The sequence below is a fragment of the Equus asinus genome, chromosome 4 (genome assembly GCF_041296235.1).
Source record: "Equus asinus isolate D_3611 breed Donkey chromosome 4, EquAss-T2T_v2, whole genome shotgun sequence".
In the NCBI taxonomy this organism is placed as follows: Eukaryota; Metazoa; Chordata; class Mammalia; order Perissodactyla; family Equidae; genus Equus; species Equus asinus.
In genome coordinates, this window is record NC_091793.1 from 102366932 (window position 1) to 102385498 (window position 18567).

The following is an 18567-nucleotide window of genomic DNA, read 5'->3' on the forward strand; positions in this document are numbered from 1 at the left end:
AAACTATTAGAAATAATAAAAGAATCCTGTGAAGTCACAGGATACAAAATCAACATAAAAAAATCAGTTGCATTTCTATACACCAACAATGAAGTAGCAGAAAGAGAAATTAAGAATACAATTCCATCGTTAAGTGAAATAAGCCAGTTAGAGAAGGATAATCTCTGTATGACTCCACTCATATGAGGAATTTAAAAATGTGGACAAAGAGAACAGATTAGTGGCTACCAGGGGAAAGGTGGGGTAGGGGGTGGGCACAAGGGGTGAAATGGTGCACCTACAACACGAATGACAAACATTAATGTACAACTGAAATCACACAAGATTGTAACCTATCATTAACTCAATAAAAAAATAAAAAATAAAAAAAATAAAAGAGACCCCACAGAGCTCCCTCACCCCTCCCACCATTGGAGGACGACTCTAGAAGTCTGCAACCCAGAAGAGAGCCCTCATTCAACCATGCTGGTACCCTGACCTCAAATTCCAGCCTCCAGAACTATGAGAAATAAACGTCTGCTGTTCAGAAACCAAAAAAAAAAAAAAGAATACAATCTACAATCTCATCTAAAATCCCAACAAAAAGAATAAAATAGGTAGGAATAAATTCAACCAAAGAGGTGAAAGACTTGTACACTGAAAACTATAAAACATTGTTGAGGGGCCAGCCCTGTGGCCGAATGGTTGAGTTCTCCTGCTCTGTTTCGGCAGCCCAGGGTTTCGCTGGATCAGATCCTGGGCATGACATGGCACTGCTCATGGGGTCATGTTGGGGTGGCATCCCACATGCTGCAGCTGGAGGGACCCACAACTAGCATATGCAACTATGTACTGGGGGGTTTTGGGCAGAAAAAAGAAAAATAAAAAAAAATAAAGTCTTAAAAAAAAGTATATATTATAAACATACTGAAAAAAACATTGTTGAAAGAAATTGAAGAAAACACAAAAAAAATGGAAAGATAGTCCATGTCCATGGATTCTATGAATTAACATGGTTAAAATGTCCATACTTCCCAAAGCAATCTATAGATTCAACACAATCCCTACCAATGTCCCAGTGACATTTTCACAGAAATAGAATAAAGAATCCTAAAATTTATGTGGAACAACAAAAAGTGCAGAATAGCTAAAGGAATCCTGAGAAAAAAGAACAAAGCTAGAGGTATCACACTCCTTGATTTCAAAAAGTACTACAAAGATACAGTAATCAAAACAGCATGGTATTGGCACAAAAACAGACACAGATCAATGGTATAGAATCAAGGGCCCAGAAGTAAACCCCCACATCTATGGACAGCTAATTTTCAACAAAGGAGCTGAGAACATACAATGGAGAAAGGAAACTCTCTTCAATAAATGGTGCTGGGAAAACTGGACAGCCACATGCAAAAGAATGAAAGTAGACCATTATCTTACACCATACACAAATATTAACTCAAAATAGATTAAAGACTTTAATGTAAGAGATGAAACCATAATGTAAGAGTTGAAAACTTCTAGAAGAAAACACAGGCAGTATGCTCTTCAACATCAGTGTTAGCAGCATCTTTTTGAATACCATGTCTCACCACGCAAGAGAAACAAAAGAAAAAATAAACAAATGGGCCTACATCAAACTAAAAAGCTTCTGGACAGCAAAGGAAACCATCAACAAAACAAAAAGATAACCTTATAATTGGGAGAAGATATTTGCCAACCACATATCCGATACGGGGTTAATATCCAAAATATATAAAGAACTCTTACATTTCAAGAACAAAGAAACAAACGACCAATTGAAAAATGGGCAAAAGATCTGAACAGACATTTTTCCAAAGAAGATATGGAGATGGCCAATAAGCATATGAAAAAATGTTCAACATCACTAATTATCAGGGAAATGCAAATCAAAACTACAATGAGATATCACCTCACACCCATCAGAATGGCTATAATTAACAGGACAAGAAATAACAAGTGCTGGAGAGGACCTGGAGAAAAGGGAACGCTCATACGCTCCTGGTGGGAATGCAAACTGGTGCAGCCACTATGGAAAATAGTATGGAGAATCCTCAAAAAATTAAGAATAGAACTACCATGTGATCCAGCTATTCCACTTCTGCGTATTTATTCGAAGAACATGAAAACATAAATGCACAAAGATATATGCACCCCTATGTTCATTGCGGCGTTATTCACAATAGCTGAGACTTGGAAACAACCTAAGTGCCCATCAATGGATGAATGGATAAAGAAGATGTGGTTTATACATGCAACGGAATACTACTCAGCTATTAAAAAAAGATGAAATCTTGCCATTTGTGATAACATGGATGGACCTTGCTTGAGGGTATTATGCTAAGCAAAATGTCAGACGGAGAAAGTCAAATACCGTGATTTTACTCATAAGTAGAAGATAAAAGCAACAACAAACAAATTCATCGATACAAAGATCAGATTGGTGATTATCAGAGGGGAAGGGGGTAGGGAGGAGGGCAAAAAGGGCAATAGGGCACATGTATATGGTGATGGATGGTAACTAGTCTTTGGGTAGTGAACATGATGTAGTTTACACAGAAATATAAATATAATAATGTTCACCTAAAATTTATATGATATAAACCATTGTTACCTCAATAAAAAAATACATAAATAAAATAAAAATCAATTAGAAAATCATGAAATAAGACAAAGTGAAAACATAGAGAAATTGAGAGAGAAAGCCATTTGGGGACACAGGATGGGGTGGGGTGGGGAGAACCCCAGTTCCAGAATGTAGGCTCCTCTTTGAGTGTCCCTCTGCACTGTGGCACATGGCACTCTCTGGACCTGGCAGCTTTGTTTGTTCTTTCACTTGTGAATCCACGGAGTCCCAAAATGTACTCTCTTTCAATCCCAACAAGCCTTCACGGCTGTAGTGGAGAGAGTGGCTCCAATGGGAGGATGGATCCAATATATACAGAAACAGGTATTCTAAGTATGGATCATGTGTAAATACACAAAACCAATTGTAGGAATTTCGCTGCATGGATCAAAGTCCTGTTTTTAGAGACAGGCCCACACTGGAGTTGTGAAGCCCTTCTTCTGCTTGTGAATGGCTTGGTCGTGAACAAGCAAAATGAGACTCCTCCAGCTATTATCGACCTTGGAAAGGGTGTTAGTGCTAGGGGTGTTCATATCTTAGAGATGCCTGGTAGTTCCGAGGAAGGGTCTGGTCACAGCTTTGGGAAAAGGCTTTACCCAGTTCACCTGGAGGATCTTGTGCTGTGCTGTTCCAAACAAGTGTTAAAGACGTTTTTCAATCTCTTAAGTGACTAGTGCTAGTAAATTTCATTATAAGCTTTAATCTAACACTTATTTCCAGGCCATAGGAATTCTTTCTTTTTCTTTTTTTTAAAGATTGGCACCTGAGCTAACATCTGTTGCCAATCTCTCTTTTTTTTTCTTCTTCTTCTTCTTATCCCCAAAGCCCCCCGTACATAGTTGTATATTCTAGTTGTAGGTCCTTCTAGCGGTGCTGTGTGGGATGCCACCTCAGCATGGCCTGATGAGCGGTGCCATGTCCGTGCCGAGGATCCAAACCGGTGAAACCCTGGGCTGCCAAAGCAGAGCAATGAACTTAACTACTCGGCCACGGGGTTGGCCCCGGGAATTATTTCTTATAAAGTGATTTTGTTTGTTGTTGCTATAATGTTATCCATTTAATTGAACTTGACTTGAACTGGGTAAGAACCAAAATTAAGTCATGAAGAAAAACCAATTTTTTAAACTATGAAGAAGAAATAAGGATGAATTTTTAATAAGCATGAGGCAACCATGTGAATGGTTTGGGTCAGCCTCAAAATGCCTCTTACCTTGGCAACTATTGACATGAATAATGTTTTTCTAATATTTTCTAAAACTCTTTATCCTAAAAGAGAGAACAATCCTTTTTCACTTCTTTAGTTCTGGGTTTTTTACTCTTTGTTTCTTAAGCCCTTCTAATTATTTTTTTCTTCTTTAAAAAGAGGAAATTATGATTTGCCCAAGTTCAAGTGAACACAAATGCATTATAAAACAGGCATTTTCTTCCCCACTACTCCCCAGCCTCTAAACAATATTTTGTTATCTTTTGGAATGCTGTGGGAGTATTTAGCTTTCCTTAGTAACTTCTGGGTTAGGTAGGCCCAGTTAGAGAAACATCTGATGTTAATCTGGGGGCTTTATGCCCCAGTAAAGTAGAACAGCCACCTACACAGAAAGGCCCTTTGTAGCAGTGGACCTAAGACAATAGGAGCATTGAGAGACAAAGAGGACACCAGCAGTACTAGCTACTGCTAAGAAATTCTTGTTTTATGAGATACTTAGTATTATAAGTGCTAAAAGAGACCTGATGACATTTTTTAAAATGCAACTTATTTTGAACGCCATTGAATTTTCCTATTTTTAAAGAAATGTTTAACTACTTTTGAAAACTTACAGATTTTCTGATTTGAGAAAGCTTTAAAGTCTCTACCTTCATAAACCCAGTCAGTTATTCCATTATATATTACATTTTCTTTCCCATTCCACGTGATCCTCTGACTTGACGAATTTGGTTCATTTTTAACATAAATATCACTGTTCCAAACATATGCCTAGGAAGATTGAAAAAATATTGATAAATAATAACATCTTTACTATATTTTGTTTAGAGTTTTAAAAAACATTCCTAATTTACTTTATCCTAAAAAAAATATTGGTATGCAAGGGTAATGAGTACCTTAGGTTATTCAATTTGAGAGAGAGAGTCATTTATTCCCTTCCCCTCACATTCTTAAATTAGAAGTATACCAGGTATAATCCTCTAAATACTCCTAATATATTAAAAAGAAGCAGCTCACAACCACCACTAATTGGATGCTAAAGTGTATGAGAAGCCCTACAAGACTGGCCAATTCTCTGGGACGGTATGTGCTTGTGCATTTCTTTCTGGGGGAGTGGAGTAGAGGCAATACAGTTGCACCCCGGACAAGTTCAACTACACATAAACAGTCCATCTTCCTGTTTAGATTCTTTTGGACTTCGGACATTCTCCTAGCACTATAAAACATGAAGATATATCTATAGTGACACAGAGAGGGTCACAGAACTAACTGAAAGCAGATACTCCTCTTAAAAAAAATCTAAGTACAACAGAAATTAGAATTTAAGAGTTTAATGAGCATTTTCCCAGTAAAGCATTCTCTAATGGTAGTTCAGAAACGTTGAGGAATTGTATTTACTGTGGTAGGCTAATAAAATATTATTTTAGGCAATAACACTATATTTGATAGTGAAGTACTGGCTTCCTAAGTGTCTACTCTATATCAGGGTTAGTAGCTTCTGCATATGAAAGATATCAATCATTATTTTCCTGACAACAGGAAAGACTCACTAACCAATTTATGACCCTCTGGTGACCATGTGATCCACTGTGTCTTGTTTGGAATTCTCTCTTCTGTAATCAGCTGCCTGGAAAAAAGATACAAGGAAACATTACCAAATGAATAAACCACAGTGGGATTGCTTTCTTGAAAAAATTATTATTACACTAGAAAAGCATAATAGATTTTATGAGGAAGTAACTGACCTTTTATTTAAGTCATAAATGTCATATGAGGCAGTGTAGGAATGTCTCCATTGCTATAAAAGAAAGCAGACATTTCAGCCTTTTGTGATCCTTAATAGTTTGGCTACTTGCTATAGGAGCTCAAGATGAGAGATAAAGTAATGTATCATTGTATAATTCTCAAATTTTATCATATCTTATAATTCCCTATCTAGATTCCTGGAAGTTTGGAATTAGAAAGTATCTTAAAGACCATCTGGTATAAACTCCTCTGGACTTCATCTATACCATAGCTCTGGCATCACCTCTGCCAAGGAGCTTCCCCAGGACCACAGTGGGCCCAAGTGCCACTTCCTATTCCTAGCACTTACCACAGTATGTTAAGTTCACCTGTTCAAACAAATGCAAATTTTCACTTTTCAACCATCTTATTGGCAAAATATTTAAAAGATCTATAATGCTATTGCTGGTGGTGATGTGGAGAAATGTTTACTTTCTTACATTGATCATGAACATATAAAGTGTTATAGATTTTTTTAAAAGCCACTTGGCACTCAATATACATTAAAATCGAAATACATATGCCATCGATATTTTAAACAACCCTCTTAAGAAGCTATCAAATGAAAAGCAAACCAAATCCAAAGAAATGAGAAGAAAAGACATAATAAAAGTAAAAGCAGTAATCAAATAGAAAGTACACAATAGAGACAAATCAAAGCTGAAAACTTATTCTTCAAGACTAATAAAATTGCTAACATAGTAAGAGCGAGGAAAAAAAGTATGAATGACCAATATCTGAAATGACAAATGGGATACCACAACAGACTCTACAGACATTAAAAGTTTATAAGACCCTATTATAAACATTTTTGCCAATACATTTTAAAAGTTAGAAAAAAGGACAAATTCCTTGACAAACAAGTTATCAAAAGTGAGACAAGGAAAGACCGGAAATTTGAATAGTCTACACCTAATAAACAAATTGAATCCATCAATAAAAACCTTTGCACAAAGAAAACTCCAAACCCAAATAACTTTACCAGCAAACTCCTTGCTATTTATCCAAGTGAGTTGAAAACTTATACCCACATGACAAACCTACACAGAAATTTTTATGGCAGCTTTAGGAGCAATGGCCCAAACTTGGAAGCAACCAAAAAGTCCTTCAATAGGTGAATGGATTAACAAACCATGGGCCATCCAGGCACTGGGATATTATTCAGTGATAAAAAGAAGTGAGCTATCACATCAAAAAAAGTCATGGAGGAATCTTAAAACGCATACTGCTAAGTGAAAGAAGGCAATCTGAAAAGGCTACATACTGCATGGTTCCAACCATATGACATTATGGAAGTGACAAAATTATAGAAATAGTAAAATGATCAGCGGTTGCAAGGGGTTGGGGGGAGAGAGGAATGAATAAGTGGAGCACAGGGGATTTTCAGCCAGTAAAAATATTCAGTATGATACTGTAATGATAGTTACATGCCATTATACATTTGCCAAAACTCATAGAATGTACACCGCAAAGAGTGAACCCTAACGTAAACTACCGACTTTAGTAAATAATGTATGAATATCGGATCATTGTAAGAAATGCAACACACTAATGCAAAATGTTACTAAAGGGGGAAAGTGCGGCGGAGGCAGTGGGCAGTGAGGAGTAGATGGGAACTTTCTGTATTTTCTGCTTATTTTCTGTAAATCTAAAGCTGCTGTAAATAGTAAAGTCTATTAACTTAAAAATAAATAAATTAAAGCTATATCAGATGACTTGGAAAAAGTTCCACATGGTATCATTGAGTGAGAAATATAATTTATAGAAAAATATGGAAAACATGATTCTATTTTTATAAAATAAGCATAACTAAAAAGAATCTCTATCTTCATAGAATTATATAAAGAGAAAACACAAAATATGAAGAGATATACGCTAGATTCTTTTTTTTTTTTTAAAGATTGGCACCTGAGCTAACAACTGTTGCCAATCTACTTTGTTTTTTACCTTCTGCTTTTTCTCCCCAAATCCCCCCAGTACATAGTTGTATATTTTAGTTGTGGGTCCTTCTAGTTGTGTCATGTGGGACCACCGCCTCAACGTGGCCTGATGAGTGGTGCCATGTTCGCATCCAGGATCCAAACCAGTGAAACCCTGGGCCGCTGCAGCGGAGTGCATGAACTTACCACTCGGCCATGGGGCCGGCCCCAATGCTAGATTCTTAACATGGGATACATGGGGAAAAGGCAGAGAGATGAGGAGGAAGGAGGTAAGCAAAAAAAAAAAGGAAAAAAAAATGAAGATAAAAATACATATATACTTATACGGATTAACATTTACCAAAAATTATGTTTATATGTTAATGCCTATATAAAGATATTTTAAAAGAAATTACTTGTTTATTTGTCTGTCTTCCCTATTATACTCCTAGAGGTAAGAAATTGTCTTATTCATCTTTAAATAGCTGGAGTCTGGTCTAGCACAAGCCACATAGTATGTGTTCAAGAAATAAACCAAACTAAAATAAAAAGCAGATTTTACATACGAGGATAAAACAGAGGAAATGGGTAGCCCAAGGACTCCTGGCTGTATAATGGAAGAGCTGAGACACAAGCCAGGGTTCCTAACCTTGAAGACTATTTCCCACTTATCATTTATCACCCTCCTATCCTCTCTTGTCAACAAATATTTATTAAGTCCCCACTTTTTGCAAGTCACACATTCCATTTTGAATCCTAGATTATTTTGACACAATCCATGCTTGTTTCTGGGAAACCTCTGAGTATAATACTTGCTAGAGCCAAAAGGTGCAGTACAGGTTAAAAATTTTAAGAGGTTTAAGAAAGTTTGAGATCATCGCAGAATGACAGATCCATCATGAGTTGTAAAAGGATACCCAAGATGTTTGGTACATTCACTCCATGTTTTGAAACAGACCATCAGTCTATTTGGGTTATAAACATTGGCAGCTATCCTCTCTCAGCCATTCCTGGATAAGACAGGCTCCCTCTTCTTGAGGAGCTCATAGTTGAATGGGGGACATGAGCAAGTAAATACAAGAAAAGAGTCACAAGAGATATCATGGAGGTGGGTGGGGAGAGGCAGAAATAATATATTAGGCTTCAGGTGGGAAAGAGGCGCATGGAAAAAGTGATTCATGGACTGAATTTCAGTGGGAGAAGACAGTCATGCAGAAAAGGGGAAAAAAAAGCATCACAGCAGAGAGAAGTTGAAACACAAAGATGGGAAAGATCACGTTTAAGAGCACAAGCTATGGAGTCTTCTAACCTGGATTCAAGTCTTGCTATAGAATGAATGTTTGTTTCCCCTCCAAATTTATGTGTTGAAATCCTAACCCTTAGTGTGATGCTATGTGGAGGTGGGGCCTTTGGGAGGTGACTACGTCATGAGTGTGGAGCCCTCGTGAATGGGATCAGTACCCTTATAAAAGAAACTCCAGAGAGATTCTTTGCCCCTGCTACCATGTGAGGACACAGGGAGAAGAGAGCCAACTATGATCCAGGAAGTGGGATCTCACCAGACACTGAATATGCTGGCACCTTGATCTTGGACTTCTCAGCTTCCAGAACTGTGAGAAGTAAATTTCTGTTGTCAAGCCGCACAGCCTGTGGTCTTTTGTTATAGCAGCCTGAATGGACTAAGACAAGTCTCCACTGTGTAGTATCAGGCAATTCCTTTCTAAGCTTCAATTTTCTCTTTAGAAAAATGGGGATAATGACAGCAACAACCTCAGGTGCGTGGGAATGCATGTGAAGTGCTTAGCAGGGCTCCTGTAACACTGTCAACATGTATAGGTGATGCAACTATTATTATCTCTAGAGCATTGGGCAATAAGCGGAGAGCATCGGAGAACATCTGTACCAAGTTGTCTGGTACTTATTTATTTATGTTTTCACTCACTCACTTATTTTCTTGTAGCCACAACTTAGAAGTAATAATTAATCTTTCTGTCTGCACTAACTCAGTCATGGAGAAGCCATGGCGTAGGATCTAAGGAACACTGCACAGTAGACCTCCGAGGAAACGGAAGATGACTACTTTGTTCTGGATATGTTTCTTGAGAGTTGATTAGTCAACATTTATGCTGTACAGAAAATTCTACTGGATACTCTGGGAAGTAAAATAGAAGATATGTTCTCTACTTTCAAAAATCTTATAATTCATGATTTGCAATAAAATGTATGAAGAAAGTAAAATAAGCTAATGTGATAAAGAGTGAATGGTCCAGTGTGGGGGAACAGAATGGCAGGGAGCAATGTTAGATAAAGGGATCCAAGACAGCCTGGACCTGTGCTACTAAAAAGGGAGAGCCATATGATGATGAGGGGAAGAAGGTTCTAGGAGGAAGCACTAGCAAATGCTTTGGCCCTTAGATGGGAATGAAAGTGATGCTTGAGAAAAATAAAGAGGTGTGAACTTAAAAGTTCTTAACTGTTGATCATTTACTTACCTGGGAGCCCTTAGATCTACCTGTGCCTAGGCCCCACCCATAGCTAAGCTGAGTTAGTTGGTGTGGGGTAGGCTGCAGGCCTCCGTATTTTAAGAACCCCCCCAGGTGATTCTAAGGTGCAGGCTGAGGTGGGAAACCCAGGCCAAGCACGGTGAGTGCAGAGACGGTGGGAGGAGATGTGTTCAGACGGGCTGACTGGGGTCCAGTCACACAGGCTTCTGAGGGTGCTGAGTTGAGAGTTGGTGTTTTACTCTGGGGGTGATGGGAAGCCACTAATCATGATCATAATGTAATCTAATTTAGGTTGTAAAAGGGGCACTGTGGATACCGTCTGAAAAGCATAGACAGCGGGATGAAGGGGACAGAGTAAAAACAGTAAAAGCAGTTAAAACTCCAGCAACACAACAAATCAAGTTACCAGCAATGGTTGTCCAGCTAAGGTCTACCAGTGAAAAGCATCCATTAGTCCACATCATATGGCACTGTGTATTTTGCTTTCAATGCAGAATATCTCTACCAATTTTTAATCTTTCCTACATGTCTCAAAACTTCCTATACTCAACAACTGTTGTCAAATCCATCAGGAATCCAAAAATTGCAGTTAAAGTTACTGGCGATTTGCAGTCATTCTAAACACGAAGAGGATATGCAATTAGGCTGCAACCTTTACTGAATGTGTAAGAATTTGATGTTGGGCTGGGTGACTGGAGGAGGCTGAGTGCTCTCTGCAGGGCACTGATGACCAGTGCTGAGGCTCCCGCTTTAGAATGGTTTGTGTATGGTAGGACCTGAAGGCTGGGAGGTGGTCTGAATCACCTTGCAGAGTCTCTTTTGGAGGATGAGAAATTTAACTTTTTTTTAAAGCTAATACTTATCAAGAGTTTTATTATATCTAAAACTGAGACAAAGGAAATAAGAGGTTCTATTACTGGATGTACAAGTCAGACATGTAGACATACTTTTAAATAGTAAGCTCTATTTTATTAACTTTTTAGTATCCATAACATATTATTACTTATACTTTTTAGTATTTAAAAACACTGAAAATGAATTTCTTTTAAAACATTTGTTGGATGTCTCTTTTATGAATGAGAATGACCATTTCTCCTTTGGGGCTGAATTAATAAGTTTTTAGTGCCTACTATTACTGAGGTGTCAACCTTAAATATTCATAGACTTGAAATCAGTTATAAAATAACATAGTCATAGGATTCTTTAAACATCACAGGAAGACAGCATTTCTTTTACCTTCACATAGTTGTACTCTAAGAGAATAAACTGTCGATCAGGAGATACTGAATAATCACTTATAGCATGCCCAAATTCATCCTGTCAATCAAGTAGAAAAAAGAACAATTGAACAATTCCATTTAACTGCCATTATTGAGCATTTACTATGTAGAAGGTACAGTTCTAGACATGTGGTTCACGCCTTGGAAGCTCCCAGTCTAGGAGAGATGGCACATTCCCCCACACAAAGGACCATAATGCAAGGTGGGTGGTGAACAGGGCGGAAAAGCAGGGAGGGAAGGATTAATGCTAACCGAGGAAAGAAAGCTGTGAGGGTGTGAGCCTGTGTGGGATCAGGTAGAGAGAGAACTTTCTCAGGAGGGGGAACAGCATGAACAAAAACTCAGATGTGGGAAAGGGCATGCATACGTAGAGACTGTCTAAAGGTTAGGTGTAACAGGATAGGATGTATCAGATAAAGTAGAAGGTGAGAGGACAGAAAATTAGAAAAATAGCTGGGACCTAAATATAAGAAGGTGAACTATGAGCTACTTTTTGCACATGGACGTGATAGAATCTCATCTGTCTTTTATGAAGATGCTCTGGTGACACAGTGGCTGAGATAAGATGAGAGAGGTTGCATCAGCTTTGGACTTGGGCATTGCAGTGGTCTGATCTACAGAATGGAGATAGGGACAGAAGTTAGAATACTCACTATCACAAGATCAAACAAGGTCTTGAACCAGGACTATACAGTGGGAATGGAAATCTGAGAGAGATTTGACATTGCAGAGGGAAAATCAATAGGGTTTGTTGAGTAGCTAAATATGGGTGATGACAGAGGGATCAAGGAGGATTCTGAGGTTTCTAGCTTAAATGACTTGGAGGAGAGCACTATTTACCAAGATTGGGAACTCAGGAAAAGGAATAGGATGCTTTCACTTTGCTAGGAGAATGAAGGGGAGATAACTAGTTTAGCTTGACCTGAATTTAAATGCCTGTAGCCCATCCATGTGTAGAAGCCAGCAAGCTGTTGGAAACAGAGGTTTAGATCTTTGGAGAATGTTAGTGTTAAAAGCGTGTATTTGAGAAACAAGACCAGAAAGAGAGCGTGAATGCTGTGGAAGTGCATGAAATTCACTGAAGGAGAGCATGCAAAGTGAGGAGAGAGGCCAGCAAGCAAAGACAGAGCCCTGGGGAGCACTTACACTTAGGAGTATGGGCAGAGGAGGAGGAATCGTCAGAGGAGACTAAAAAGTAGCCAAGGCAGGGAGCATTCCAAGAAGGAGAGAAAGATCCACTGTGCCATATGCTGCAGAGAGAGTCCAACAGGATGAGAAACGATAGTACTCATGATTTGAAAGGTTATGAAAAAAAATCCCCAGAATTTCCTTAAAGTATGAATTAATTATGTGATTAAACATACAAATGTACTGTTCTCCAAGAAAATGGAGCTGTTTCCATATTCAGCATTGAATAGCAAGATATTATTTTCTTGTTTGTAGAGATATTCATGATCTGAAGAGAGAAAACGGCCAGATCAATATTTCAAGTTGCCATTAAACATCTTCATAAGCTAAAAATTATGCAATAAAAATTTAAGATTTAAGTTCACACAAGTACTAAATAAGCATTTCTAAGTTGGAAAAACATTGACTGATGAATATTACACCAGTAGGCATTCATTTTTCCATCATTATTGTCAAGGATTCAATTCACATTTAACTTTTTATGGTACATATCAAAGAAATACTAAGGTTTTTTCTATCTTATCTCCCTTCCCACCAAGCAGAAAAAAATACTCTCCTATAGGGTTTAAAAAAACAAAGATATCTTCTCAGTGCCATAAAAGTGCCCCACAACCTAACTAGAATGAACGTAAGCATAAAAACCTGTCCCCTCCCCTACAAAAAATCCTTACCTGAAACCCACTGCAAGGAGTAGTACTTCAGCCTATGAGTATTTTTTAAATAATCAGTTAAAGTGTAAGTTTGGCGACTGTCAGCTGTAGCATCATCTGTTGGTTGAAAAAAAGAGCCAAATGTTCAGTAAGATGGAATAACCTAAGTTTTGCACAAAATAAACAAATGGATCTCTATAATATATACTGGTCACAAAATACAGAAATGTACTCAAAAAATGCAAAACATATTTTCAAAGAGTTTGGACTGGGTGGATAGACTAAAAATACATTTAACTGTTAAAGTGTATGTGAGTGTGTGTGTTTCACAGCACTATATTATTGAGCTTCATTATGAAGGTCCAGATCAGCAACGTCCAATCAAAATATAATGTGAGTACATTTTCTAGTAGCCATATTTAAAAAATTTTAAGGTAAAATTAACTTTAATAGCATTTTTTTCCTGCTTTTTCTCCTCCAAATCCCCCCAGTACATAGTTGTATATTTTATTTTAGTTGTGGGTCCTTCTAGTTGTGGCATGTGGGACGCTGCCTCAACATGGCCTGATGAGTGGTGCCTGACCGGCGACACCCCGGGCTGCTGAAGTGGAGTGCGTGAACTTTACCACTGGGCCACAGGGCCGGCCCCTAATAGCATATTTTATTTAGCCCAATATATCCAAAATATTATCATTTCAATGTATGATCAATATTTAAATGTTATTAATGAGATCTTTCACATTATTTCTTTTCATACTAAGTCTTTGAAATCTGGTATGTAATTTACAATGACAGCATATTTCAATTTGATTAGGCACATTCACAGTCAGTAGCTACATGTGGCCTTGTGGTGGACAGCACGAGGCTAGATCATCCTTTTTGAGGCCCTGAGATCCACTTCGAAGCTCTCTCACTCCTCAAGGACCTTGAGACATGCTGATTACCCAGTTCAGGGATCTCTGTTTCTACGGGTGCTTTTCCCTGAACTTGGTGAAAGTTTACATGAAACCCTTCCGTTGGATTCTGACACCTCAGTAGTCCTCCTACCTCTCCGACTATTATTTTTGCATCTCCTATTTTGACTGTATTTTTCTCCACCGACTTCTAAGACAGAAATGCCCTGATATTCAGCTTTCTGCTCTTCTCTCACTACATTCTTCCTTCCAAACAAGTGCGGAGAATGTGACATCCTGAGTTTCAGGCATACTTTCCATTTAAATAAGTGACAAAATCTACTTACTACCCTAGCCCACCACACCCCAAACTCACATTTCCAGTGCTATGTTGGGCCTTCTTAGTGGACTTGCTCCTCCCTAACCCTATACTTACCTTGTCTGAAATAACTGTCTTCCTTCGAAAGCTAGTTTTCCATAGGGAATTTTTTTTTTTTAAAGATTTTATTTTTTTCCTTTTTCTCCCCAAAGCCCCCCAGTACATAGTTGTATATTCTTCGTTGTGGGTCCTTCTAGTTGTGGCATGTGGGATGCTGCCTCAGCGTGGTTTGATGAGCAGTGCCATGTCCATGCCCAGGATTCGAACCAACGAAACACTGGGCCGCCTGCAGCGGAGCGCGCAAACTTAACCACTCGGCCACGGGGCCAGCCCCACTATAGGGAATTTTTGTGGTTTTATATTTTGTTACTGGTGACCCAAATTCAACATCTGAAAATCATTTTTGATGTCTCCCTCTCTTTTACCACCTCCTTATCCAATCAACCTCGTTAATTGTTCCTGTGAAATCTTTTTTCCAGGTATCCCTGCCATCTGGTTCTCCCCAGTACAATCCTTCAACTGCACTACCACTGGAATGATTTTTCTAAAATGCCACTTCCATCCTGGTGGTCTCTTCCTCAAAAGTTTTCAATGATTCCCCGTTGCTTACAGGAAGATTCAAACTCTGGCACTTGCAGCCTCCACAACCTGACATGAGACCCTCTTTCCAGGCGCATTTTCACTCTCTCCCTGCATGAACCTTCTAACTCAGTCACACTGGTCTGCCTACTAAACCCAGTAGATCTTTAGGCTTTTCCATTTCTGCTCCTTGTCCTAAGCCACTTTGCTGCAATGTCTTCAACTGCTTCCCTCGCTGTCACAATCTTCCATCCTCCAACTCCCATCTCTTTTGTGAAGATTTTGGAAGATTTTAATTCTATCTCTTCTGACTTTTGCCTCCACACTACTCATTTGGCTCCTGTCACTTAATGACTGTGTTGATTACTCTTTTTTTCATGCCTATCTGTGTGGTTTACTCAGCTAGGCCATGTATTTGTTGAAGACAGGGCCTTGGGTTTTTTGTTTTTCGCATCAACCTTAGCATCTAGCACAGTTCTATGTCATAGGAGGCACACACACACAAAATTTTTGTCGATTGATGCAGGACATCATCCTACAAGCATAGTCAGGTCAATGTAGTTCTTCTTACCCAATCCCAGAGCTCCCACTGACGACAAAGAGCCTAAAGTCTTTTTCCAAATTCTTTACTTTTCCCACATACACGCAAATATACACTCACAATATCAGTCACCATCATAATATTCCTATAACTGCAATTCTTAGTCTTTTGGGGATTTCGAAGCTATCAGCATCTTCTCTTGTTAATTTTTTACAGCATGTGGAAAGGTAATTCTCTTTCAAAAAATGACCTTAAGATTCTATTTCTTTGGATCTTACCTGGTAACACAGTCTTTCTCCCTATAAGACCTTCAGCTTCAATAGGTAAAACTGCTACACTTCACTTTATGACTTTATTGATTTTGTTTAAGCCCAGTTTAAGTAAAAGAAGTTAAAAAAAATCTATTTTTTAACTCAGTTTTGCATTTTATCTCTGAAAGCTAACAAGATTTGTATGTGTTAGCAGAAATACAGCAAGTGGGTAAAACCAGCCCTTAGACTTGTCGACCTTCAAACAAGAAACAAAGACTTGTACTATAGAAAATATTATTTGAAACTCATATTGGACTAAAAAACTACAAATGTGCATTTGTTCACTAAATTCTCTTGATTGTTTGTATTCACCCAATCATCTTTTCATACATCAAATAGTTATAAAGCAGGTAGTATTTGAGAAACACTGTTGATGATATATATATCCTGCTATCAAGAGCTATTAGTCTAAAATGGACATGAAACACTTCCCCAAATTAGTATAATTCAAAGTATAAATGGTTATAGACATTCACAATCCTAATATTATCTGCTCATGTAGATGTCTAGATAGACCTAGAGATAGTGATAGCACAATTTATACACACACACACACATATGTCTATTGCAATGGGCTGAATGTTTGTGTCCCCCCTCAAATTCATATGTTGAAATCCTAACACTCAGTGTGATGGTATTTGGAGATGGAGCCTTCAGGAGGTCATTAGGTCACGAGAGTGGAGCCCTCATGAGTGGGATTAGTACCCTTAAAAAAGTGACACCAGAAAGTTCTCTCACCCCTTCTGTCATGTGAGGACACAGGAAATGGGTCCTCACAAGATACCAAACACTAAATCTACTGGCATCTTGAGCTTGGACTTCCCCGCCTCTGGAACTGTGCGAAATAAATGTTTGTTGTTTAAGCCTGCCCCCGTCCCCACTGCCCCCGGTCTCTGGTATTTTCGCTATAGCAGCCCAAATGGACTAAGACATACGCATATATAATAAAACAGACAAATCAACATAGAACATCTATCACTGACTCTTGATTTTGTAAGAAGAGAATGAACTGAGCACCTACAATAGATCACATACAGTGGTATCTCACTTAAGTGCTATCTCACATTAGGGTATTTGCCCAGGTTTTTCAGGACAAAACACTTAAATCTGAAATATTAAAATAATTGAGACAAAATTGCCTGTGATGTCACCTGCTAGGAGGCACTCTTCACCCAGGGTGCTGCTCTTCACATTCGTGATGGGCTCCTCACTGAGCCCTTACCTCTCACGCCCACCTCAGACGTTTCTGGGCTCACTCTCAGCAGGCCGCAGCTTTTCTAAACTCATCCTCTCTATCAGATTCGGGGCCTCTTCTGTTCATAATGGGCTCAACGTGATTTTGATCCATCTGCTGATATTCCAGATACCAACGTTGACGCCACACTCTTGCTAAGGCCCAGGACATCAGTGCAGGGCCCAGGCTTACCTCAGCTTGTGCTAGGCTTACTGAGCTCCTTCACCATGACCCTGCAAGCTGGTTTCCATATCCTGGCTACCCAGTCCCAGAACAGCCCTGCTAAATTGGAGCAAGTAGAGCAACAAATGTTCCTTGTTTTCTGCCTTGCCATTCGATAAGCAGTGAACATTGGAAGACACTTTTGAAACATCTAGATAAGCGAGTTCTGTGAGGCATGAGTGCCAAGTCCAGGTTTTGACCTTTAGCAAGTTCAGAGTTTGCTGCCAACCTATTTCGTCAAACACAGAGGACACGCTCACGTTTCTTCTTCCTTGTCTACTTGCTCACTGACAGGGCACTGCTGCAGCAACAGATGAGGGTCTTGGCTGCTGGTGTGGTTTTCCTGGTGGGCCTGGGACATGTCGTTCATTTGACTTATCAGTTCAAAGTGCTGTGCTAGCCAAGTAAAGCAGTTAATCATATGTTACCCATCAGCTTATATGGAAACTTAGATTTGTGTCTCCTTCAATTTAAAAATCCAAAAAAGGTGAACAACTTTATACTTTACTTCTTTGGTGAGAGTAACTATTAGGTTAAACTGTATGCAAATGTCATTTTTATCAGTCAAAAATGGTAGAATAGCAGTATTTAATATGGTTCAACCTAATGATAAATTCTTATCAAAGTGTATGGTATCTTAATGAATCCTTGTGGTAGGATCAAAACCATTTCTGAATAAAAGTAATTCCAGAATGATAAGATCCACGTAAGAGACAGTGTAGTCTTGCTTTTACCAATTGTTACTTTATGATTACAGGATATTTTGAATATTTTTATATTCATTAATAGTAAACATTTTTGTCTGCATTAAACTATGATATATAATATTTCTACTTTAGAAAGATAAACTGTGTTGATAAATAAATGGCTAATGAAATGCAACTAAAAAGAAATGTGCTCTTTACAGCTCATAAACTCATAAAATTGTCAAACACAGGAAAAAGATATCTGGTTAGAGAGTTCTTGTGTTCCATATGGTAATCAGCTAACATTTTATATTGCTGCTAAAGAAATAAAATGAGTGTTACTTTAGAATTTGCTCTAGCAAAATAGCAGCCTTGACCTGGGGACAGAGGAAGAAAATTCAAGAAGGCAGAAGAAGAAATTGACTGCAAGCCTCCTCATACCCTGCATTATCCAGCAACATATGCAAGCTACCACCCAACTCCATTGATTCAACAAATATCAGTAAAGGGTTGGGTCCCTGACGACTTTGAAATCAGAGAGCCTGGGTTTGAGCCCAGGTCTAATTTTTGCG

At 38.5% G+C, this 18567-nt stretch overlaps 1 protein-coding gene across 1 annotated transcript in view; it reads right to left on the minus strand.

The window, feature by feature from the left end:
• The window catches only part of DPP4 (dipeptidyl peptidase 4), an 86783-nt gene that overhangs the window by 49910 nt on the left and 18306 nt on the right, over positions 1-18567 (minus strand). The window contains exons 3-8 of the mRNA XM_014860096.3: positions 13172-13267; positions 12677-12768; positions 11269-11349; positions 5570-5622; positions 5379-5451; positions 4475-4595 (exon numbers count right to left, since the gene is read on the minus strand). Of these exons, the coding sequence (XP_014715582.3) occupies positions 4475-4595; positions 5379-5451; positions 5570-5622; positions 11269-11349; positions 12677-12768; positions 13172-13267 (516 nt within the window). The remainder of the gene's footprint in view (positions 1-4474; positions 4596-5378; positions 5452-5569; positions 5623-11268; positions 11350-12676; positions 12769-13171; positions 13268-18567) is intronic.